The sequence below is a fragment of the Mchenga conophoros genome, linkage group LG9, assembly GCF_057382185.1.
Source record: "Mchenga conophoros isolate Kocher_MC1m ecotype Shallow Benthic linkage group LG9, M_conophoros_male_GT1.1, whole genome shotgun sequence".
NCBI lineage: Eukaryota > Metazoa > Chordata > Actinopteri > Cichliformes > Cichlidae > Mchenga > Mchenga conophoros.
This window is the reverse complement of record NC_140534.1, coordinates 29023343-29049549: the sequence shown is the minus strand read 5'-3', so window position 1 is coordinate 29049549 and position 26207 is coordinate 29023343. Positions and strand designations below refer to the sequence as shown.

Genomic DNA, 26207 nt, shown 5'->3' with positions numbered 1-26207 from the left:
ATACGGTAAACTTTAGATGTTTTTATAATCATATTCATTTTTCTGGATGACTATGCAGTGATACTACATTCATTAGTGTATTTCTGTATAAGCTACCAAACAGTGCATAACAACAAAACCATTAACATTTCATGTAAGACCTAAGACTCTTTTTAGTTTCTCACCTGCTGATCATCGACTGGAGATCTTTTTTTTTTTATGCACATTTCTGTTTACCCACGCAGTGCTATTTATCACTCAAAAAGTCAAAAACAGTAGTGAAAAATCTTGTCAAACTTTTTAATGCAACTTGTCATGCCAGTGGACGACTGACACAAATTCTGTTGACAGACCTCAAATACCCAAATGAGCAGTCGAGTAAGCCATGCAGGCGGAGGTTTGCTTGTGTGGAAAGTCATTTATAAACGCCAAGGGTAGCCATTCATGCTCAATGATTTAGGACTTTCAAAACACATTTCTAGCTCATTTGAATAATAATGGTCATAAAAAACACTGCCTCGGGCGCAGCAAGCATACATCAAGCAACAACAAATGCCTTCTGAAGTTGTCGAAAGACCCACAAACACGAAAACAATTAGGACACACAACTTAATTTGCAAAGAGTATATTTCCCAGTTACGCCTTGCTCATTTTAATGAGTTTGAAGGCAGGAGTGTCTTGTAGTTCGTGCTGCTGATTAATTTACTGTTGCAGACATACAGTGAAGTCTCAGACAGACCTCCATTAAACTTCAGCATGTTTATGCAGATGTGCACACTCAGGCCTGTTTGCACAGCACACATACAAAAACATATTGTGCTCTACCTGGTTTCTTAATCGCACTAGGTAGCTGGTGATACGACACTCAAACACCCACATGCACAGACTCAACACAAAGATGGATCAAACAAACCTACCCACTTCAAACAGATGACCTCGCGATTGCCTTACATCAAAACTGCATGCAATTAAGGCTGAGTAGTGTTCATCAGCCTGGCCTCGCTTTGTCCAGAGGCTTTTCATTGTCCAGCACACTCAGCAGCAAACATCAGCGTGGGGAATCAAAAGATGAGTGCAATTACATTTTACCAGTGTGTGTAAAAAAATAATATATTGACCTTTAACATCTGAATAAAAATAATTTTAGGATTTCAGCGTACATTCTTGACACGTTCACAGGCTTACAAAATTTAAATTTGCACTACACAGATTTGAAACATCCTAACAAGATAAGATCAAAGATATAGGTCTATAGGTAAGCATACTAAATAACTTAAATATTTGTATCTTTTTATTAAATGCCTATAATGCAACCGTTACATACAATAATCAAGTATATCTCTGAAGTATTGCCACTACTAGAAGGTATGGATTACCTAGACACTGAATTTTTGATAATGCCTTCTCTTGCAGTGCTGCTTATTTCAATGATATAAAAATACACATGATCTTTTTGGACATTTAAGTTTAAAAAACCGATAAAAAAAATCGCTAAAGACATGTCAGTGTGTTGTAGGGAAGCGAACCATTATAGCAACAGAAAAAAAGCTCTTCATCTGATCATGTCGTGAGGCTTAAAAATGCAGTGGCAACACAGTGGTGCTGAGATTAGCACTGTTGCATAACAGCAAGAAGGTGCAGGGTTTGGCTGGAGCCTGTCTGTGTGGGGTTTGCATGTTCTGTCTTTGCCTGTGTGGGTTCTCTCCAGGTCCTCTGGCTTATTCTCACAGTTCAAAGGGATGCTTGTTAGGTTCTAAATTGGCTGCAATGGGTTTCATGGATGGGCCCTGAATTGGATAAGCAGAAGAAATGTAGGAGCTTAAAACATTTAAGTTACAGCTTTTTTTTGCATCTTCGTCTGCAGTAAATGCGATTTAGTCTTCTGTTTGGGAAGTTGTTCAGTTTTTGGTTTGTTACAGTTACACCATCCAATTTCACTTGTTTCACATTTTCTGAGCCCACTTTGTGACATGTAACCATGACACATGAATTTACGCTGGAGATTTTACATGCTGTTCGTCACATGTTTTCCCTAGTCTGGGTCACTCTTTGTTTACCCTTATTGCACTGAGTGATAACCATTGTTAGCCTTGTGATAATGCAATGTAACCGAGAGCATATCATTTACTGATGTAGCCAAGTGAGACTTTTATTGTCAGACAGATACAGAGGTCATGTCTGTTCATTTTAGATGTTTTCAACATTTTTAAGAGAAGTTGTTAACTTATTATTAAAGTTTGGCAAATATGTATATAAGACACATACTATAAATGGAATAATGTATATAAAATAACAATAAAACAGCCTGTCAAACAGTGGTCTAGATACAGTTTCTTTGACAAATGGAAAGCTGCACACTCTGACTGACTTTTCCCTTTCCGCAGCTTGTCATACACAGTCGCCTCACTGATTGGCTTTTATTGTCTTTGTTGAGTGAGAATAGCACATTGCCTGTCTCCACTGGAGACCATATATACGCATCCAGACAGCACATGCTTCCACACATGAAACAACATGCTGAGATACACGTACGCTCTTTAGGCAAAGAGGACAATACCCACTGCAGCCTAGGTGGAAGTGACACAAACAAACGCACACAGCTCACTGACTAAAAAAGTGACTAGCAAACAATGCAAAGTGGAAGCATATTAATATTTAAATAGATCATTTGCAAGATTGGTATAATTAGCAGCTCATATTCATGTATTCACTTCAGGGATATCACATCGAGACATGTCTACTTATTCAAATAAGATGCAACATGTCACAGGGTGCATATATGCAAATGCACATATGCCACTAATTACACATTGCCTGTCACAAAGAGAGAGAGGCTTTCAGCAAAAATGTTCAAAGTTCTCTATGAACTGCTCAACCAGGCTGCTCAGGTCTAATTAAAACATGCATGTCCCCAAGGCCTTATCAAAGCACTGTAGAAATATGTACATCTCAAATAGAGGAGAATTAGCTAAATAAAGGACCTCCCTGGTGCTTTTGTCCTGCTCACATTCCAGGCACTGCGCTAACAAACTTTATTTCTGATTGATACTGATCGTCCACCGCAGGGATTTGAGAATATTTTGACCTGAGGCGGGGGACTTTTATTTTGACATCTTTTCCCCTGGCACCATCCCAGATTTGATACTGTACTTGACACCAGCTGTATTGAAGGCTGTTGTGATGGAGATTGTTATTTTAATGAGGTGGAAATGAGATGTAAACCTTCTAGGAAGTGTTTTCTAATTAACCAAATGATTTGGCCTATGGGGTTGGCTACTGACAAATCATGCATTGTGTACCACACGAGGCTGATAACAGGATTTATTTTAAGGCTTCAAAGAGCCAAAGATTCAAGAAGTGCTTTACTTTTTGCCACAACTTCTGACTGATTCTTGCTATAATGTAATTTTGTGGCTTGATTTGATGAAGAGTAACAGAGAAACATTTATGAAGTAATTAACTGTAAATAATGAAAAACACTGACATTTTCACAGAAAAGCTCTTTTCAACTTTTAGAAAGGTCATGTTATGACATGCAGATTGAAGTGAATAACTTAAAGCTGACATACTGTAATTCACTGCTGGGCAGGAGAGACAACCTCATTAATGTTTCCTCTATTGTGCATGCAGTTTGACCAGCAAATGAACATTAATTATTTTTCAAGTTCTGTGCATTAATGTGTATTTCTCCAAAAGAATTTTACAACCAAATAGATAAACAGAATTGCATCTTTCTAAAAAAAATTGATCTGACCACTCACAGTACACCTGTGTGTACACACACACACACACACACACACACACACACATACATACATTCATTCTAACATATACTTGCATTTGTACACACAATGCATCCATTCTGCAGAGCTCAGAGGTGTCCAGAAGCCTGTCTGTGTGAGGAAAATGTATGCAGCTCAAATCAAAGTGATGTTGCGCACAGTAATCTTTCTCTATTAAGGCTGTCACTTTTTGCAATCTTTTTGCAATTGCGGTCTAATATCCTTTACCACTCCACTGCTGGGTTGGTGAGCTTCTGCAAGGCTGCATACACACATGCACTCGCTGTCTCATCACACACTTCCACGGCGTGCGGGTATCCCACTGAAGGAGTCAGTCATGTGTGTCTTTCAGATAGGAGCTGAGAAAGCTCTTGATTAGGACAGGAAGTCATGTGTGTAAAATTTACACTTCTTTACCACCGCCATCTTTCTATACACGGTGAATGTAACGTGTAATGCGAGGCTGTGTGTGTCCGCGTGTGGAGCGCACATCTATAGAAGCCATAATTAACTGACGTAAAAGTAAATAGTAATATAAAATTAATTACACGCTTACAGTGGATTCCTTTGTACCTTTTAAAGCGAGCTCAGTTCTAATTTCGAGGTAAAATAATTAGATCCAGAGCTGCTTGGGAAATGAGACGCCTTGCCTCCTCTATGAAATACAAATTATTTACACTTGGTTTGTTTCTGATGATAAAAATTCGAAATGAAGACTCAACAGTCTTGTGAACTGCCGATAAAGTGACTATTGTCTAATTCCACTGATCTTTCTCAGGTGTGTTTAATTTTTTTCTCTCTCTGTCTCTTTTGATTAAACTCCATTTACTGTGAAAATACTGTAATTTATACTGACAGCTGCACAAAATCCCCTCAATATGCATGGGTTGACCAGAGTTTACCTCTGTTGAAGCATTCGTGCATTTAAAAAAAAAATCTATTCATGCATTTTAAACACTAATTTGTAAAAACTGATGTTTTTTTCTTCTTTTTTGGTTTGCGTACTGTTAAAATTGTCTCATCTATGTTTAATTCTGTTGGAAACCTACTACATTTCCCAGAATCCCTCCTGAAAACATCCAGAAAACGTACTTAAACTTGTCAGCTGTTTTGGGAGTAGGGAGCAGTGAAAATGCCAACCAAGTGAGTAAGCTTTCCCAGGAGAGAGAAAGCGAGGGTCACAATTAATCAAGACACAACTTGTCTTATGACAGCAATATCACATTATGGACTATTGATGCAAGCGTCACAGGAGAAATTGCCATCTCTTGGAATGGAATTTTCCCATACTGCCGAACATAAAATTGGTTAAAATCCTATGCTGCTTGGTTCTCAGAGGCGGAAACAACCATCTAAGAGCCGCAGATATTTTAGATATAGATGCAGTATAGATGAAGTTACCTGAAATTTCTTTTTTCTTTCTTTCTTTCTTTCTTTCTTTCTTTCTTTCTTTCTTTCTTTCTTTCTTTCTTTCTTTCTTTCTTTCTTTCTTTCTTTCTTTCTTTCTTTCTTTCTTTCTTTCTTTCTTTCTTTCTTTCTTTCTTTCTCACTTATTTACTTACTTATTTATTTTAAAGGTTTGCACTTATAGCATGTACCCAACACTGGATTGCTGGGAGGAAACTTTGTGCTGAAGCTCTAACATAATTAGAAATAAACATGTTAAAAACTTGTTAATTACTACAACTGCTAATGCCAACACTCTGTGTTATATTAAATTCAAATTAATTCAGTTTAATTCAGTTTTAATTCAGCTTTATATTAGAAAGATGCTATAATAATCTAGGGGAAATCTCCAAAAATCATAAGACTCCATATAAGCAAGCATTTGGTAACAATAGGAAGGAAAAACTCCCTTTTAACAGGAAGAAACTTGTGGGAAAACCAGGCTCAGGCAGCCATCTCCTGCATCAGGTTGGGGTGAGGGGAGGAAGACATGGCAAAAGAGCCTGTGGAAGAGAGGGGGAGATTAAAAATAACTAACAATTAAATTCAGAGTGGTGTACAAACACATAGTGGGTGAAAAAGGTGACTGAAGAAGAAACACCCATCCGCCTAGGCCTGTTGCAGGGTAACTAAAGGAGGGTTCAGGGTCTGATGTAGCACTAACTATATGCTTCATCAAAAAGGAAAGTTTTAAGCGTAATCTTAAAGGTAAAGATGGTATCTATCTCCTGAATCCAAACTAAGAACTGATTTCATAGAAGAGGGAAAGCTGAAGGCTCTGCCTCACATTCTACTTTTAAATGTCCTACAAACCACAAGTAAACCAGCAGTCTGAGAGCAAAGTGCTCTACTGAGGTGATATAGTACTAGATAAGATGGGGCCTGATTATTCAAGACCTTGTGTGTGAGGAGAATGATTTCTCTAAGCTAATATGTGAGAAACATGGTCTCTTAATATTCAGGCCTGCCACATTAAAACCGTTGGTTCTGCAAGGCAGTGTTCTTAGAAGGGCTTCTATTGGTCCCAAAATCATCTCATTTAACTGAAAGCACCTAATGAAAAAGTGGAAAGCAAAATCATCTGCTTGTTTGGTCAGAATGAAAATGTGCAGATTCGTTGGCCTGCAAGGTTAAAACATATGTCAGTGATGACATCAAAGAGAGCCATACTTGGCTTTGGTTCCATGCCACATTGTGTATAAATAAGGACAGTATTCCTGCACCTTTATTACTGTTTCATATTACCTCTTATTGTGCAAAACATAGCCCACCTACATGCTACAATTTGCAGTACATTTAGTATTATTGACCAAGGTCCATAGGCCCCTATAATTTAAGATACCAAGCGCAGACTTCTGCTGCGCTTCACTACAGGGTCCCTAATATCCTTTGGATTGAAGGCGCTTTAGTTTCCGCTCCAAGCCCGGGACAACATTAGATGGGTAAAAAGGTAAGAATTTCCTAAATGCATATGGAGTTATCTGAAATCATGGCTCTAGTATTCAGTCCTCTCCCCTCCTCCTCCCTTTTCTCCTCCTTTTTCTCTCTCGCCCCTTCTTTCTCAATTGTGTCCCTCGCCTCTGGCAAATGGGAGTCATTTGTTTGTGTGAACTTCCCATAACCCGCAGTGTGTGAGACACTTATCATTCAGAGTGGGGCTGCTTCGTCCCGAGTTGTAATACCTCTTCTCTTCTCTTCTCTTCTCTTCTCTTCTCTTCTCTTCTCTTCTCTTCTCTTCTCTTCTCTTCTCTTCTCTTCTCTTCTCTTCTCTTCTTCTCTTTGCCATGTCTGTCCCATTTGACATTTACCATGGTTCATCATAAACAAGTCTCCATATTTCTCTATTCTTTCATTCTCTTCATAATCCCTGCTGCCTTTTTTTCTCCCTCTACAGTACACCCCCTGCACTCTCATTCTCTCTCTCTCTCCAATCTCATTTCCTATGTAATCTCAGGCTACAGAGGACCATTTTCATTCCTGCTCTACTCATCTTATCATCCACCCTGTCACCTCCTCTGTCTGCTGTCCTTTTTTATATTCCTTTATTCTAACAAGTCTGCATCTGAGAACCCATCAATAGTCCACCCCTTTTCATTTCCCTAATGTAACCCCACACTTGCACACACATACACACAGCACTGTGTGGCCCTAACCCTTAATTTCATCACCGTAACCTGTTCCCCCATCATTGCAATGTGGTGGACCCCGCTCCCTATAACTATGTAATTGACTGTGTGTGTGTGTGTGTGTGTGTGTGTGTGTGTGTGTGTGTGTGTGTAGCCAGCAGTGCACTATTTTAAATCTGCGTGTGGATTATCTCTGCAGGTCAAAATGAACACCAACAGGACAAAGCAGATAACTTAAAGAAGGAAGAAGATGTAAAGGGGTGAAAAAATTGTGAGACAAAAATAAATATGAAGGTGACGAAAGGAGGGTGAGACTGGGAGGGACAGACAAAGAGGAAAAGAGTGATTTCAAGGAGGGAAAGCTGTCACCGAAGGCCGAGGTGAACCCTCACCCTCATGCTTGCTTTAATCCCTCATTTATGTGAACTCAGCTTTGGAAATGAAGCTGTCTCTGTATTTTTCTTCCCTTCACCCATCCTGTGGTATAATCAGAAACCACACATGCATTCAACACACACACACACACACACACACACACACACACACACACACACACACACACACACACACACACACACACACACACACACATATACACAGTTGCAGGACAGAGACACAGAAAATCACTCAGGAGAGGTTTTAAATTCATTCCAGAGTTAGAGGCAGAGATTCATACCGCCTCACCTTGTCTCCTAGAGGAGAAATCATCGGATATGTTAGAGACAGAGGGGAATTATGGGTAAATGCACTGGTGAGGAATGATAGTCTGCAATCTCCGGCTGTAATCTCGGATCGCTGACACATGCCATTCATTTCAGACTGTACCAATATTCTCCTGCGTGGTCTGGAGCCAAAGTGTGTGACTTTGCAATTTTTTTTAGCCATTTTCCATAAAAAAAATAAATCACAGTTTTAAATCACAAATGCAAAGTTACATTTAAAAAAAGAAAGAAAGAAACGCTGAAAACCCCTCTCTTTAAAAATCTTTATTGCTTAACTAATCCTTAAGCTTTGATCTTTAATTAGTTTGGGAAAACCACAGATGAAGAATAAATGGTAAAAAGAAACATGTCAGTGTGTTTCACGCTTTAAACACGTTAAATAAAATGACTGATATAGGCACTGTGACATCTTAAATGTTGCAGCTAAATGAAGGTGGCTTGTTGCATTTGTTAATCTGGTTCAGATTTTTTGATTCTTTTATTATTGAAATTGTGATTATTTTAATCTTTTATTTGGCTTAGGATGGCAGAAGAAGAAGGAAATATATATACACGCAACCAATAAAATGCAACACGTCCCTGTGGAAACAACAGTACTGTACAGCCATCTAGTGGTCATGACAGAAAAAGACAGTGTGGATTGTTATTTGATGAACAGATCAGAAAAGGGGGATTAACTTTTTGCAGCCCAGCTCTCAGCACTTATACAACAAATAATAATATTGCAGTTTGAAATCAGTTTTTCTCCAAAGCAAGTTAATCGATGCCCTATCAGCTTAGCCACTCTAGAAGCAATGGCCACTTTAGAACTTCTCAATCTTAAGTGTAAAATTAAAACATGCAAACCTAAGATCCAGCTAAGGAAGACCAAAACATTTCACAGTTGCATCCTTCTTTTGTTCCTCCTTCTGTCTGTCTCCTCATCCCTTTGTTTCACCTTCCTCAGGTGGAGTGAGTATCATACTGGTTTGTAATAGCGTGCTGTCAGTGTGGGCCGCTGTGAGGTGAGGTGTGGGGAGGAGAGCAGTGCGTCTCAGATGAGATATGTGACTGGCATGCTAACACGCAGTTTTATCTGAGCAAAAAGAGAGAGAGACAGGGCCCCCATATCTCCTCACTATAGGCCTTTGATTAAAGCTCCCCAGGTACGCACACATACTCACAATTCCAATAACACACACAGGAGTGTACACCCACTCACCCGCTCGGATTCTAAATAAATTGCAGCTGGGAGAACACACACACACACACACACACACACACACACACACACACACACACACACACACACCTACTGTATATGCACATACACACATCTTTCCGTTGCAGGTGGTGTTGTTCTGACCTAAGCCAGGTAGCTTGTCCATTATGGAGTTGATAGGAGGATTTGGCCATGTTGATTCTAGACAACATCATCTCCTCCGCCATAAATAACCTGAATGTTTTCTCTGAGTCACACCACAATATATAGACAATAAGAGCTCTCGGCTTTATCCCTCGGTTGCATCCACTGCACGCAAACAATCACACATACACATAAACCTCCATAAAATGATTGCGTGTGGACGGACGTAAGCAGAATCACAGATTTAAAAGTACAGTTGGCCCCTCAGCTTAGTTTTATTGTAAATTACAGCTTTGCATTCGAGTTTGGCTTCAATGTTTGTCTCAAAAATGTGTTTTCCTCAGATGGACCACGGGGGGAAGCTAGTTTGCTTTTAGATGAGCAGCGTCGTCCGGCGCTGTGGTCTCAATAGCTTGCCAATAAAGCTTTGGATACAAACTGTATACCCCTGACCAGTGGAACTATGGGGGAGTGTGATGACTTCCATGAGGGAAGTAATAGACAAGCCACACTCACTATTACTGAATGTGGGTAAACCATATTGAAATATATTTCTGCCAATTTGTCATTATCTGTGTCTATATTGTCTTCCTTTCCAAATATGGAAAAAAAGTCAATTTTACCTTTTTTCCATATAGCAAAAAAACCCTATACTGAAATTACTTTTTATGGTTGTAGAAACAGATAAATTGGAAATGAATCATCTTTTTTTCCAGACATTTTTTTATTTGTTTTATAAAACACAAAAATGAATGAATGCATAGACATATAATATTTCATATATTACATATACAACAAGTAGTACACCTGGCACGCTGTTGTATTTCACCTCTTCACAGCTAGAGGGTAGTACTGTGCTACAGCATAATGTACTGAATGGCAAGGTCATTACAGTTAATCCAAATTGACAAATTCATTCACAAGCACTTCTTAAAGATTGTCTTTTAATCAACATATAAATTCAGAAATGTACACATCATCAGTACAAACCAACCAAAATATACAGCTGATTCAAGAAACTGAATGGATTTATATTTTCTGTAATTTTGAATATATACAGCAAGTTAAATATTATCCACATTCCTTTCTGCATTTATCATGAATTTCATTACTGCAATGCTGATCTTTATTATATTAATATATGTATGTATATCAGGCAAGTCTCATTGTGTAAGCTATGTGTATTATAACTCAGTATCAAATATTAACTACAAATTTAAATATATATATAATTTTGTTGCATAACTGTCATTTACTTCCTGTGTACATACTTTAGTTTAGAGGTGAGCACAGTTTTAGATGTATTAGGCCCAAAAGAACAGTATTATTTTTGTGATAGCCAGCTTTTTTTCCTGAGTATCTTTAATTTTTTTTATATTTATTTTTTTGCAATAGCTTTTTTCCCTATAATGAATAAAAGCAATTTTTGTACATTCACATATTTTCAGATAAGTTATAAACTGTACCGTTTAGTACATTAGGATTGATCTACAGTAGATATATGTTTTATATATATGTATAACCAATCAAGTAAGAAATTTAAGACAAGAAAGAAAGTTAAAAAAAAAACATTTTCATTTCACTAAGCAAGAAGGGTGCCTTACTGACTTGAATACCATCAGTCAGTTAATGGTTTTAAGTGACCACATAGATGCACAACTTCCTTCATTAATCCCAGTTTTGCAGCAGAATATTAAACTCTGAGGGCTCAATTTTCTTGAGACCGAACACAGATGGAGGCTCAGACACAAAAGCAGCAACAGGTGAAACAGAAAGCACATGAATTTCAAAATAAAAATCAAGCTACATCACCTTAAATAGGCTGTCAGCAGTGCCTATTTAAACAGACCCATTTATGTCTTAAAAGTAAAGTCAGCATTCTAAATATAAAAGAGTGTCTCTGCAAAATACCAGTTTAAAATACTCATCAAACAAAATAAACAGTCTTCAGGTCACTTAGAGATAATTTTGTTAAACAAACGGTCAGACTGAAATTCAGCGAAACCATGAAGAGAGCTCCTGCCGCCACCATCTGGACTTTTTTTTTTCTTCCGGTGTGCTGCAAGCTTTTATGTTCCTTACTCAGCACAGCGAAATTAAAGGCTACTGGACCCCTGCGGGAGTCTATCCCTGATATTTAAAAATAAATTTGGAAGGCATGCATTTGAGCTTGTTTTAAAATGTTTTCACCAACATGTTTACTTGTTTAACATTCAGGTTGGATGAAAGTCATGTGAGCAAATATTTATGAATATGATTCCAGTGGTCAAAATGAAATATTATACGAATGTAATGTGAATATATATAAGTTTAGATAGAGTCTGGACTTTGTATTACACATAATATATGTGTGTGTGTGTGTGTGTGTGTGTGTGTGTGTGTGTGTGTGTGTGTGTGTGTGCGAACGTATTTTGATGGAGCTCGGAACTCATCCTGGGGACAGCTGCATTACTCCAGATGATTTCACTGTTAAATCTCTGAGAAATAGCTTTTTAGTGTGATGCTCAGAAAAACAGAGAACATGCCTTTAGTTGACGGATCCTGCTGCCAAGTCTGGAGATTTAAATGAATAATAAAGTTGCTGCTGTGCCATCATTGCAACTTAAATACAATCCCTCTTTCATATCAGTGACTACAGTGGAAGCACACATATCATTCTTGCTGCGGTGTGATGACTATGGGTAAGACATGGTCTGAGCGTGTTTTAAGGCAAATACAATTTTGTGCTAAAATGAGCACCAATGTTTGACTGCGCCGCCTGATCAGGATACCCAGAGTCTGCGCTGCCAAACACTCTGGTGCCAGGAAATAAGCAAATAAGCATAGACACACACGCAGACACACACAGACAGGGTTGTACCTGAAAAAGACTGCATAAACATTGTGCTTTTCTTTTGTGAGTTTTGCCACTGTAAGAAAATAAAACCTTGAAATGTGGTGCACATAACCGGTTAGGATATTGTATCAGGAGCTCCAGGAGTCATGGGGTAGGAAAGTCTAACTGTTGACACTGAACAGAGATTTCTGTCATAATTTTCATACCATGCCTGGATAATGAACAGGGGGCAAGGAAACTGATCTGCTGTCAGATTCGTTGACATAATGCAGGAAAGAGTCAGGGGTCTGTCTGTGCAGAAGGTGAAGGGCTCGCTGGAGGACAAACAGGCTGGGGAAAATGTTTGTACATTTCCGGTGCAGGACCCTGCGGGGGCGATGGGATGGGAGTGTCTGGAGAGGCTGCAGGAAAAGAGACAGGGACAAAGCAACATTTGTAGGATTGTGTGATATACATACATATATATTACAGATTTTAATTACTTTGTTGAAGCATAATTTAAAAAAAAAAGTTTTTGGACACACTCTTTAGATAAGATAAAGTGTGTGTTTGTTTGTGTGTATGTCACGTTTGCTCCAGTGTTACTGAATGCACTTTACATGACTGCATGCATTTTTGTTTGTGTGTGTGTTAACTGATAGCATCCAGAAACTTACCTATTTGTGGAGTGTGATTGACAGGCATGGTACTGATGACCAATGTGTGTCCAGTCACAGGGTCCTGGGCCAGCTGGGTGTGTGCTGAATGGTGCAGGTGTGTGGGTTCTGTTGCAAGCCCTTAAAATATAACACAGGTGCAAATAAACTTCAACACACAGTGATGAAGTTGTAACCAGAGTAATTTTGCAGATTTCTTCCTACTTTGTTTCATGCGCTACTTTATGTTCAGGGGTGTGGATAAAGGGGGCACCCGGGGTGGCACTACCTCCCTGAAATTTGATTGCCACTCCTTGTTGCCCCCTTTAAACTGTGTTGCCATGTCAGATAAATGTATAATTAAATGTAATAATAAATGTATAATTACGTACTGCTAAATAAGTTAAATGCAGTAGTCTGGGCTACTGCCTACCATCCCCTGTAAATGTAGAGACTATGTCATTTATGTATACCACTCAGTAAAATTAAACATATATGCTGTTGTAACCAGACTAACTTTTATTCAGCTTTTACCATATTACAGTTGCAAAGCAGTTAGGTTTTTGAGTGTTTCTACAGGTGAGAGGTCTGTTCACATTAAAATATATTAACTCACTGATTTTTCAGCTAGTTTGTTTGTATGTGTGTAGATATCCTATTTCCTTTTAAAAAGATGGGCCAACCTGAATGAACCTTTGCACAGACATTGTCACATATACAGTAAGTCCCAGTTCTTTTGATTTTGGTGTATCATGTTCACTTCATCATTCCCCAGAGGATGCCATGTTATGTTCTCCGATATGTGTATGTCGCCCGTACATGATTTCACGGTCACGAAAATTTGAATCAATGTTCTGTTCGAGTCACCACTGAATACAGATTAAAGAATAAGAAATATGGTCCATAAATATCACAGCCGTAGAACTTAACAGGTGACATTTCATTCAAGTAAAGCTAAAGAAGCTGTAAGTACTGCAAAAGGTTTTTATGTAAGACTTAATTTTTCATATTGGTTATGTGGGTGTTGTTAATGATTCCTGTATTATATATACAACATTTCTTTAAAATATAAATGAATTACTATGAAGGCAGCAGTTTGAAGTTAAAAGACCAAAGGCAGGATGTGAAACCATGAGGCTACAATTGTGATCTTAAATTATTGTAGAAAAAATCCCCTAAAGCACTTTTTTAAAAAATTACAGGTTACATTTTTGTCTGTTTTTGGTGATTATTACCAGACATACTAACATAACCTGTAAGCCGTCTTTCTTTCTGTTTAAACAAGTTTATATATACATATATGTCTGTGCCATTCATGAGTAAAGCTAAAAAAATTACTTGATATGAGAAGACACATTGTTTTTTATAGATGTTTATAAGCTATACAGGATCTTTCCTTTTGTCTTTCAGTTTTGCTTGATCATACTCATTGCTAAATATAATGTCATCTTAACAGAATTTGAATAGCCTGAGAGTTTTTATTACTGCGTTTTGTGTGTGGTTTCGTTCTACGTTCTGACAAGATGCTGGCAAATGCAACAAGTGCAGCTATTTCTGTGCTCTTTCTTTTAAGTCGGGTTGTCATATCATGGAGGGTTTTTTTAAGCATATATGGTGAAAACTGGAAAACATTTTTGGAGATGACTTTTTAGTTTATGTTTCAAGCTTCAATTGTCTGTCATGGCCCTCCTGAGAATATATTTGATGCACTGTAGCTTTAACTTCAGATTTCCCGTATTTATATACATTTAGATGTGTTTGCAGATGTCCCTAGCAGCATCTTATGTACCCGGTTTATTCTATTTCAGCTTAACGTAATATAAATATAAATGCGTATTGTACAAAGTTATTGTGTAAAACTTTTTGCCTCCTGTATATAAACTAGAAAACTTTCAAGCAAGTATTCTTTTCGTTTTCCGCAGTGCTTCATAATTCTGCACTGAGAAATTTCAGCAGAGGATTTGGTGGTAGTGCTCAAGGTCAAATTTGTTTTTTCTGCACATTTACAAGCACAGACATCAGCCAATCTCACCTCCTAGAAGCATTTCATGCAACAGGTTGTCTATCTTGGCCAGGCCGCAAAACTTAATGAACTGGAGCTGTTCGATCATCTGCCAGGTGATGCTCTGCAGGGTGGGCAGCAGGAGTAACAGCTCTCCAAAACGACCTCTGGAGTCATACTGACGATCATTAATGTAGTCTTCCAGACTCATCTGAACCTGTGCGCACGCACAAACACAGAGTCCCTATGTGGTCACATGTCACTGTCATTATAAGCAAAATCCATTTTTCTTTAATTTTGCTGACATATTGAAAGAAGATGTGCATAAATTAAAAGAAAAATACATGATGACATTGAGGTTGACATTGACAGGATGGTTGCTTTTGAAATCAAAATCATTTACATGATTGAAAATTAAAAAAAAAAAAAGAAAAAAGAAAAAAATATCCTAGAACGACCAGATGTCCCGCAACAATCTAGAAAGGTCAAATGCTTGACCTACCTGCAGTCGCATGGTCTTAATCTTCGAAGGATCCCGCAAAGACTTTGCATCTGCAGAATGGAAGGCAAAGCAAGGAAGGGGGGTTGCGTTAAGGCGGGGAAGGGATATAGGACAGGATTGAGGGACGGGGCAGCACAGGATAAATAAATAAATAAATATATAAAAATGGAAAGATCATGGATGGAATTGCGGATATGAGTGGAATTGATGGAATGATTATGGTCAAACTTTGGCATGAAGTGCAAAATGAAGGATTTAGTGAAGGGGATAGAAAAGGGAGGGAGTAACAAAACATGGGGGCAGGGATTGTGGTCACACTAGGGTAACGTAAAGAGGCAAGAGAGGGATTGGGACCTAACTTTGAGGGGAAATCTAGCCGGGACATGTCGGGAAAGATGGATATGAGCAGAAAAGGCAATGCAGACAAGATAAAATCGTCTGTTCAAATTGATTGTGATGTCTGTCATCATCTGTGGTTTACTATTTTTACTGGTTCTGGGGTTAAATGCCACTTTTTATTCATTACCTGGGTCAAAAAAGACAATAGCCTTGAGTGCTGCAAACTCGTTGTCATCTATTTGTATTTCCTGGAAGGGCCGCACCAGCTCATCCAGGACTCTGTTGGCTACCCTACAGATCTCTGGTTCAGGACTGTCTCTGTGGATCACACAGCCATTACCTGCAGGGACAGTGAGTAAAGTTAGCGGCAGTGTTGAGATGAAGTAGGTACTGAACATGGGTGTGTATGAGGTGGAGCGCTGTGGTATGTGCTTTTGGAGCCAGGTGGATTTTTGTTTCCTTCAGAGAAACTTGTAGACTCTCTTTTAGGCAGGGCAATGGGCTATGGAAAATAGGTGTGGAGATCTTAAGAAGTATAAAAGTGCCTGATTGTTTGTAGTTGCTTACAGTATGATGTATCGATAATGAATAATGTAATTTACAAGAAAAACTTTTGAAGTCACAGAGAAACAGAAAGCTTTAGTTAATCATTCTAAGTCCACATGACTTCACCACACATAAGGAAGAGGCCTTTCTAGTCATTGGTTTCTACCTAAAAGCAGGAAGTCCTTGAATGGCATTGACCTTTTGGCAACCCCAAGCAAGAGGTGTTCACCAGCATGAGCCCGAAGCAAGCTCACCTATGGACAAACACACACAGGTAAACAAAGAACAGAAACAATGTAACAATGCCTCAAATTTAATCATTACCTTCAAATATTCTGTTTTCAAACCTCGCACATCAACAAGTGCTGAAAATTAGTTTCCAAAACCAGACATGAGATAATAAGTACAGTATTGTACAAATGTCCTGAGTCCACCCTCATTTCTCTATATTTTGGTTCCAAGTGCTTGCTTCTAATTTTTGTGGTCTTAATCAATAGTTCTCCAGGATGTCTGAAGGGCTTTGTACCTGACTGTTTTCAGAGGAATGTTTATTTGTTTTGTTTCGCTCTGCTTTTTGTTAAGCTATTTCAAACGGACCTATGAATCATTCAAGCATAAAAAAGGAGTGTAACTCAAGGGATTAACCAATGTTCTGTCTACACATAACAACTCTGGAAAAGAAACCCTTTTAAATTGTATCTTTGAGCACTTTGTTGCTAGCAACCTAAAACCCCCCACAATTTCTTCCCCTTTCCTTAGTTGAATTTATGGCAAATGCCAAAGATAACACAGTTTCACAGGCATAAAATATATAATTTTTTTGCACCTGCAAGGGGATTCTCAAAAAGCTGTTACTTGAAAATTTGGCATATCTCAGCGATGTGTGTAAAAACATAGAGAATCTGTACAGGTGGAGGACAAAAGACGATGCGGCAAGCCTAAACAGTATGTGCAGAAGATGAAGAGTAACTGAAGTCACGTCATTAAGAAATAGGAAAACTCCAGCAAGGACCTCAGCAACTAAAATGTGCATCTGGCTAGGGATGGGTACCGGTATCCGGTGCGCACATTTCGGTGCTTTATTTCGGTGCTTTTTTTTTCCTGAGATGTCATACACTTTGGATTCTAGCCAATCATTTTACCTTTGCAAGCGTAGTAGGCGGGCCCAGGTACCTACATTCTTTTAGAGCAGAGCTACAGATTAAAAATGCCCAAGGCGAAGCGGTCAAATTCTGGCTGTACTTCACAGCAAAAGATGCAAACTCAGCAGCCTGCAACAAGTGCTTTAAGGTGATACTGTGCAAAGGAGGTAACTCCTCGAATCTGATGAAACACCTGGCGACGTATAGCATTTTGTTAAAAGCCGAGAAATGCGCCGTATTTGATAGCTTGCTGCGAGACTTCACACCGTGCACATCTACTGCGGGTGGGTTGCCTGTTATCGGACTAGGATTTAGTAACATCCCCCAAGAACCCGAAGAGTAGAGTCCTGGCCCGTAGCCCGGCCAGTGTAGCAGAAATGATGAGGGATGATGATGGCAGCAGCAGCCGTTCTTCTCTGCGTGAGTAGCTTAATGTTGTTCGTGTGTAAGCTAACCACGTTATTGAATTAATGCATGTAAGGTGAACTAGCAAACACCGTCGTAGTTACATGCGGCTGTCTTCTTGTTTGATGGCAGATGCTCCCTTCACCCTGGCAAAAAAGGCTAAAATGACCAAAGAAAAAGTGGAGAACAGCTAAACATGAGAGGTTTTTGGACAAAGTTTGTTTTTTGCATTGTTTAAGCACTGCTTCCATCCAAGAGTGATACCATAAATCCCCTATAGCTGCAGAAAAGGCTAACATTGTTATCTTTTTACAAAAAAACAGCTGAACATGAGAGCTTTTTGGACCAATTTTGTGTTCTCCATTCTTTAAGCACCGGTTCGAGCACCATTTAAGCACCGGCACCGTTTCAAAAGTACCGGTTTGGTACTGGTATTGGATAAAACCTAAACGATACCCATCCCTACATCTGGCCCTTCAGCTGTTCACCAAGTCTTAGTAGAAATAGCCTCAGTGCAAAGGTGGCTGTCAAGAAGCCATGGGCAAGAACTGGACTGTGTCATCAATATATACAAAGGAGATCAGGAGAGAGGCACAGCAGTGAATGTCCACAGAAACCTGTAAATTACGGTGGAGGCTCTCAGCCAGTGGTGCTGTGAATCTTGTCAAACATGGACTGGCCTTGCAAGAGCCTGGACCTTAACATTATTGAAGCAGTGTGACTTAATTGGGACTGAGAACATAACATTCAAAGAATAGCTTTAGAATGGCCTTTAAGACTACCTCAAGAAATGGCAAGAAATTTTAGGTTGAATTGGATATTAAAGGCAGTCATACCAAACTTCAAGTTCCTTAGGATTGTCCAAACTCTGTACAAAGTCTTTCCATGTATGTTTTTAGATGTTACAGTACATTGCTATAGCCATTTGCTATCATATATTAGGAAGTGAGGGGCAGCTCAAGAGTTTTGCGCAGTACTGTATGCATGACACTCATTACATGCAAAGAAGAAATGTCACAGTCACAGATTGCAAATCAGGCAGAACAGCCAGTTACCTGGTCATCCAGTGGAAGTTCTCCAAAAGTAGGAATATATTTGGCCCATTCCACCAACACCAATAACTGCTGTCTCATAGAATCACATATGTCCCCTACAGTGGCTGACTTCTGCTCTGACAAGTCTGCTATTCCAACCGGAGTAGTGCTCTGCCGGAGAAGAGGAATTGAACAGCTTGCAGGTTACAGGTCACTCATATTACTGATAAAGTTCATCAACTAACATACAAACATAAAAGAGATTTAAAATAAGAAATTTATAAAGGGATTATCACCTGGTGGGACAATGATTCTGCTTGGGCCAAAATAGTAATAGTTGGAAGGTCTTGGGAGTCGGAGATACTTCTTCGGGAACTGATCCGATCCCTCTCATTCTGCACAGCTAATATATCACAAACATAATTATGGCTGTGTGTATGCATGAAAGAGGAAGCAATCTAAAAAAGGGAACAGTGAAGAAGCAACATCTCCAACACTTTACCAGTCAAATAGCCGCCCCCCCCCCCCCAAAAAAAAAGAGTAACAAAGTAACAATAATGAAGCTTTATTCCTGGTTTTCCAGTTTTGAGGCTTTAAATTTTAAGTAATTTATGAGTGTTAAGAGATGCCTGCATACACTACGACAGTTAATAATTAGGAAAAATAGCACTACAGACTCTCATCAACAAAGGGAGTCAAACGTTAACCTGATACAATCCAGAACAACATGTTTAAATAACACATGATTAGGGGTTGTAAAACTCTGTACCAAGGTTATACCCCTCATAAATACAAACACACACCAAGTAAACACCTGTTTTATGGCAGAGCCCATTTCATCCATCTTGAAGCAGTTGTCGGTTTCTCTGACAGAAGTAATTTCTTCTCTCATTTTAATTTTCCACTTTGTCATTAAACTTCACTAAGAAAGGTACTTCTCCTTCATAGTGTGTATATAATGTACATACAGTGCTGTGAGGGATTGGCCCTCTTCATGATGCCTTATCTTTTTGCATATTTGCCACATTTACATGTTTCAGATGATGGAACCAATTTTAATATTAGACAAAGATAACTCGGGTAAATACTGGTTGACAGTTATCTAAACCCACTTGGCCCTACGTGGAAAAGTAAATGGCCCCTAAACTTAATAACTAGTTGTGCAATGAGTCATTCACATCGCGGTGGAAAAACTTTGGCCCACTTTGGAAAACTATTTTTATTCCATTTCATTTTGAGCATGAACAGCCTCTTTAAGATCACGCCGAAGCATCTCAGTAGAATTTGAGTCCAGACTTCGACTAGACCACTCCAAACACTTCCGGAGTGTTTTGGATCATTGTTCTGCTGCATAACTTGAGAATACTTAAGCTTGACTGATAACGGATGGTCTTCTTTATGTAAAGAGCAGAATTCATGGTTCCATCAGTTATGGCAAGTCATTCAAGTCCTGAAGTAGCAGAGCAGGACCAGATCATCATTGCCAAGTCGCTTTCTTATTGTTGAATCATGAACTCTGACCGTAATTGAGGCAAGTGACCTTTCAGCCTACTTCACTTCTCACTTTCTTGATTTATCTGATCTGACAGATGAATGAAATCATTGTTTAAAAAATGCATTTTGTATTTACTCAGGTTATCTTTGTCTAATATTAAAATTTGTTTGACAATTTTGTGCGACATATATGCAGAAACGTAAAAGATCAGGAAGACTCTATCTCTATTCTCTGCATGTAGGTGTAACAATTTCACTTCGCGTCTCATTCAAAAGAGGTTTCACTACCTTCTTTTTTCATGCCAGCTCTGAAGCATTTGTTGAGTCTGCAGAAACGACACTGGTTCCTCTTATCTTTATCCACGACGCACTGTCTGCTGAACCTTCAGAACATGCAAAGTTATCAGAGCAAGAAAATTGTGACATATCATTCGACAATAAAGTATGCAACCCTGAAACAAAAAGCAAATTATCACTATTTTTGGCAAATTATCTTAAGGGTGCATGAGTATAAAAGCACATTTGTGATGATATTTATGACAATTGCATGAACTATTTCTTATATTTCCCACATGCATACACACATTATGCATTTCATGCTTGCACAGTGTATCTTTGCAAACTGTACCTGCAGGTATAGACGTGGCTCTTGCGTATCGAGCGTCTGAAGAAGCCTTTGCAGCCATCACAGCTGGAGGCTCCATAGTGTTTCCCTGTGGCTTTATCTCCACAGATTGCACAGTTACTAATGATCCCATCTGGACCAGGCAGGCTTGGCTCTGTCGGCATGCTGTCTGGAGCACCAAAAAAAACAAAATAAAACACACACAGGTAAATACAAATGCATATGCATTATGCACACGTCATTCTTTCAAAAGTGATTCACTTTGTGCATTTTATGATGATGATGGAGATTTTGACACTTTGGTCCCCAATCTCCAATAACCATGTGGTGATATGAAAGACCGTAGCATACAGTTCACATTACTTTCACACATTTCAAGCTATTCAGTGACCCCTAAAGCCCTGTGGGTGGGGGCTTTTGGATCACGAAAGAGGCCACTCTGATCAGGAAATGATCATCGGATTAAAGGTGATTTTATAATGACTTTTATCCCCAAAGGAACTCAAAAGTCCCACTCGGTAGGTCAGCAAAATGCCCCTTCACCATTAGACCCGCTACATCCTCTGTGGGGTTAGATTTTTTCCTTTAACTTCTCAGTGTATTGCCTCCGTGGGAGCAATTAAGGTATAAAATGTTTAGTTAATTAGTCACTGTGTGAAGCCTTACTCCAGAAATAACAAATATCAAAATGTGCCCAACCCCCCCCCCCCACCCCCCCCCCCCAAACCATGTATCACTGAAGGAAACCCATAACACTGCTGATACTTCTCTGGTAAATGTGTTGTGCATTGTGTTGGAGGATGTCTGGTATTACCAGACATTGCTGTTAATGACAAAACATGATTGTCATTGTCTTTATTTCTATTTTTATGTCTTTATTGTCATCATCAACATAATCTCTACCATTATACCAGCACCAGCATCGTCACTGTAATAGAAACCATCACCATCATCGCTGCCTCCATCTAAGTTGTTCTGTTAAAGTCTACTAAATGGAACCTGCTGTCAATCGAGTAAAAACTCAAGATGCATCGAACACATACATGTTTAAATTTCTACTGCGCACAACTCATTTGGTCTCACACGGGCCAGTGCCATTGTTAAATGAGTCAATGAGTGTCTACAGTAAATGTTTGACTAATTTTCCTTCCATGCTGAGGTAACGCCCGTGTATCACAGAGATTTGTGCTTGCTGTCCAGTAAAATATCTTTATGACACATTCCTGCAGTTTCTGCTTAAACTGTTTGGTTATCATTCATTTAGTCCCCCTCAAACTTTGACACAGCCCTTTTATTTCCTTCACAACACACACTTCCTTTCATGATGCATACACACATACACAGGCAACAACAGGCAAGTGGGATTTACTATACATAATGGTGTCAAGCAAGACACACATACACACTGGCAGTCAGTATTAAAACATCAGTCAGAGTTTCCCAAGCAGTGCACTTGAGCATATCAAACACATCAAACACATTTCCCCTCTTTCTGCAAATAGCAACTCATTTGCGTTCAGCTGCTGTCACTAAACTTCATCAGTGACTGTCTTATTTAACAAACAGCCACAACTCCTCATCCAGTACTCTGGCTGATGACCCAATCAGATCATTCTAAAGGCCCTGATAAGTATGTGAGAGAGTGGCCTATCTTTCAATGTATGTCTTTCTGTGTGCTTGACTTGTTTGTGTTTTGGTGTGAATCTGTCTGTATTTGCACACACTTACCTCGTCCTACATAGAGTACCTCTGCATGCTCAAAGCCCAGCGTGTTGTACGAAGGATCCAGGCCTTCACAGTAGTTGGCTACTTCCATATCTAACAGAGTTTTACTCTGAGGAGTAGGAGGATACTTCATTCCTGTTTGAGCCTGGTTTTCTCTCTCTTCTCTTCTCTTCTCTTCTTTTTTCCTATAGTCCTGCCTCTGTTTCATCTATTTCTTTCAGAAATAACAAGGGAGATCCCTGTCATAAAAGACCCATAATCTGATCTGATTGGGCCTTGAACAATAAGGAGGGGAGGAGCTGGGGTTCTTCTCACCTTATTACACTTCACTTATCTACCCTTCTCTCATACACTTATCACAGGGATGAATAGATAGTGAGAAAAGAGACATTTCCTTTCCCTCCTCTGTCTTTCATTGCTCTTTTATTTATTTATTTGGAGAACGCTTGCACACTATGTGCACAATTTAGGCGTTTGTTCTTACAGAGAGTAGCATGTATGAATGTGCATCTGACGTATGTGTGTGTGTGTGTGTGTGTGTGTGTGTGTGTGTGTGTGTGTGTGTGTGTGTGTGTGAGTGACTGTGCGTGTCCTTCCCAGGTTTCCTAATCTAATCAATGGTGAAGTAATAGCACTACCACCTCAGCAGATATAATCTATAAGGACACGCAGTGAAGTAGAAAACACTGATAACTCCCATTAAGGCATCCACATACACACCATGGGTTCACCCAACCCACTGTTTTTAACTCTTTATTTACTCTTTTTCTACTACAAGTTTCTAAATAATCTGACTGCTACTTTAAACATCACCAACAACACTGCTTTTAATTTCTTCTTCTTTCATAGTTTTTTAGCTCAGTCATCAATGTCTATGGTTTCATATCAGTTAGAATAATTATTTGCAAAAAAACCAAACAAACAAAAAAAAACCAAACAAGATTAGTAAGTACAAATTGACTCTAAAGTGCAAATTAGAACAGGTGTTACCCTCCTATTTTCAGTCAGGGAAGTTAAAAACATAATATGACCACCTTTGCATGAATCCATCAACATGTGCCTAACCCACCCATTTAAATCAGGGGTTTCATTACACTAACTCTTATCGTGTGGGTTAAAGGTAATCAGCTTGAGGCATTGTGCTGTGAAGACTGTAAATGATAAGAGGCAGTGTCATAGGAGATTTGATGCCCTAAATCAGCAGTGAATGGCCCAGTCTGAGGGGTTCGTCATATATGTGCAGGTATGGTGTGGTCAGTTTAGGCAACAATATTGCACACATGACAGAAAACGCTATTAGCACTTGGCTGCATGGTAATAACAGATATATTCTATAATATTGGAAGCGTAGGGACTAAGAGACAGAGGCGATAGAGAGAGAGAACGATGTGATAGAGAGATTATAGAGAGATTACATTTTAACCAGGTAGTAACGTTAGGACTCCTGACTCATCACATTTGTGGAAAGGGAAGATGAAGAATTGCATCCTTACCGTCACATTTAGTCTGTATAAAGGCATGAGGGTAAATGCAGATGCTCCATGTTAGTTTCTAATAAAGGTTCTTATGTGATTACAGTTTAATAGACAACAAAGAATCGTGCTTTTAGGCTTGTAGATAGAAAGAAAAATCAATGTTCACTCAAAAGTAAAAAAATCTTTAATCCAGAACAGCCTAAACGCTCTAAAAGGCTTTTTTAAAGCTTCACCTTCCACTCTTAAGAGCAAGGACAGAAAGCACAGCAATTGAGGTCTTTATTTCTGTAATGATGAGTGCCTTTGATCTTTCCCCTCTTTTTCATTTTGAATACATAAGAAAGCACTTTCTGATTTGCACTAAGGAAGCTACAACATTTGGAACAGCAAGGGTGATCAGCTGCTTGTGTTGTTTTACAGTAGGTTGTTAATTTTGTTGATCTCTCAGATACATTGAAAGTCTATTCTGCCACCTGGCAAAAAAAGAAAATATAATATAGAAGCAGTTCAGCCTAGACGTAAATTTAAATTAAAAAGATTTTAATGTATGAGAATCACATTCATAGAAACAGTTGTAATACTAAAAAGGTATTGTGGCTTGTTGCAGGACATGTCTGAGAAAGCTTGCATCTGCCTAGCAACCAAAAGCCTTTTGTGGCCATAAAACCCATAGCTAAGAGGCTATATCTGTGTGAACTGGCCATAATACTGTCGCTTCTATTTAGACTAGGTTTTAATAGTCACAGATGACAATCAGCCTCGATTACTGACTCTAGTAAACCCTTACTTCCTGATACTCTGGAAACAGTTAAGTACGCAGTTCAGTAGCATTCACTCCTAAAACTGTACGTCTTTAATACAGTATTTCTTTTTTATGTGTTGCAAAAGAGAGGAAGAGAACATGCAAGAGACTAGATGCATGAAATAAATAGTTAACTATGGTTTTGCAACTCTCACTCTTCACAGTGAAAAGTTAGCGTTACTGTATATGCAAGCTGAAAAAAAAAATGTTAAAAAAATACAAATCAATAATTCAGCTGAAGTGCGTCCTGTGGGTTTAGACATTATAGTTAAGTTTAAGTCTAACAGAACAGCAGAACAGTAAAGGGCAGACCGATATGCACAGCCTCAAAAGTCAATCAACAACTCTGGGAATGCCTCAGCAAAACAATCCCATTGCAATCTGGGCTAAAAAATTAACTAAGGGTTGTTTCTTTTTTCTCAATATGTGTACACTTCATGTATTGTCAAGGTTTGTGCAAAAAACAAGTAGTTTTGTTCACACAGGCGTTGCATGTTCTTGTAAATAGTAAAAAAATAAAGAGCAAAACTTCCGCCTCCTTCAGATCAATTCATTATAGAACTGCATTATAGAAATGGAATCGTCCTATTGGACATTAAATGCAGTGATAGTAGAAGAAAAACACCACATGAACAGATTACCATCTTTCTGCAGATGAAATGGGTTATCGCCCGATCAGCGCAAGCCCATGTTGCAAAGTTAGTATTTCTTATCTGCTTTTTACAAAATGCCTGCAGATACAGAGTACTGGCTACAGGACATAGCAGCAGGTGCCGTTTGTGCGAACAAGGAGTCCAACCATTGCCACCATAATACAGAAACCACGTGATTTAAGGGATCGCATTCACAAACTTCCTTGAAAAACTACCAAAGGTAACCTTCACTCCCACTACAGCAAAAACAACACTTCTTCTACTCTTCTTAGTCTGATGTGAACCATTTGAATTTCAGCGACAGTGTACTTAAAAAGAAATGTTTGGCTTACCTGTGTTTCTGTTTCTGTCCGGGATGTGCATTTATCCAGGTGTACCGTTGTTCTCCGACAGCTAGCAGCCCTGAGCCCCTCAGTGTGTCATTGGACTAAGTCACACTGAGCAGGGGAAAATAGTAAAGGTGTTCAACCACGTTAAAAGGGAAGGTTGGAGAGCTGAGCGGCCTATAATTCAGAAAGCGACACATTGGATGGCGCCACCATAGCCCTGTCATTAGATCGATTTACTAAACAAACTCAAACTAGGGTGGGGA

The 26207-nt window shown here is 39.0% G+C and overlaps 1 protein-coding gene across 2 annotated transcripts; it reads right to left on the bottom strand.

Moving 5' to 3' along the window:
* Nucleotides 1–10119: 10119 nt before the first annotated feature.
* Nucleotides 10120–26176, bottom strand: hnf4g (hepatocyte nuclear factor 4, gamma). 2 transcript variants are annotated; one of them, XM_085287413.1, is made up of 11 exons: nucleotides 25948–26176; nucleotides 20964–21129; nucleotides 20624–20718; nucleotides 19138–19244; nucleotides 18863–19012; nucleotides 16427–16514; nucleotides 15902–16054; nucleotides 15376–15425; nucleotides 14904–15090; nucleotides 12893–13012; nucleotides 10120–12637 (listed from the first exon to the last, which is right to left on the bottom strand). In XM_085287413.1, the coding sequence occupies exons 1-11, from the start codon at nucleotides 25976–25978 to the stop codon at nucleotides 12516–12518; spliced, it is 1269 nt and encodes a 422-aa protein (XP_085143539.1). In that variant the 5' UTR covers nucleotides 25979–26176; the 3' UTR covers nucleotides 10120–12515. The 2 variants fall into 2 exon arrangements, with proteins under 2 accessions (XP_085143539.1, XP_085143538.1); XM_085287412.1 differs by lacking the exon at nucleotides 25948–26176 and adding an exon at nucleotides 22689–22893.
* Nucleotides 26177–26207: the final 31 nt, after the last annotated feature.

What these genes read in the sequence shown, in the direction of transcription:
- hnf4g (XM_085287412.1), bottom strand. Translation starts at nt 22,893, where the DNA reads ATGAAACAGAGGCAGGACTATAGGAAAAAAGAAGAGAAGAGAAGAGAA. An exon ending in GGTACTCTATGTAGGACGAG is followed by an intron (nt 21,130 to 22,688) that starts GTAAGTGTGTGC and finishes TTGGTGCTCCAG; the next exon opens with ACAGCATGCCGACAGAGCCA. An exon ending in TATTGTCTTTTTTGACCCAG is followed by an intron (nt 15,426 to 15,901) that starts GTAATGAATAAA and finishes TCCATTCTGCAG; the next exon opens with ATGCAAAGTCTTTGCGGGAT.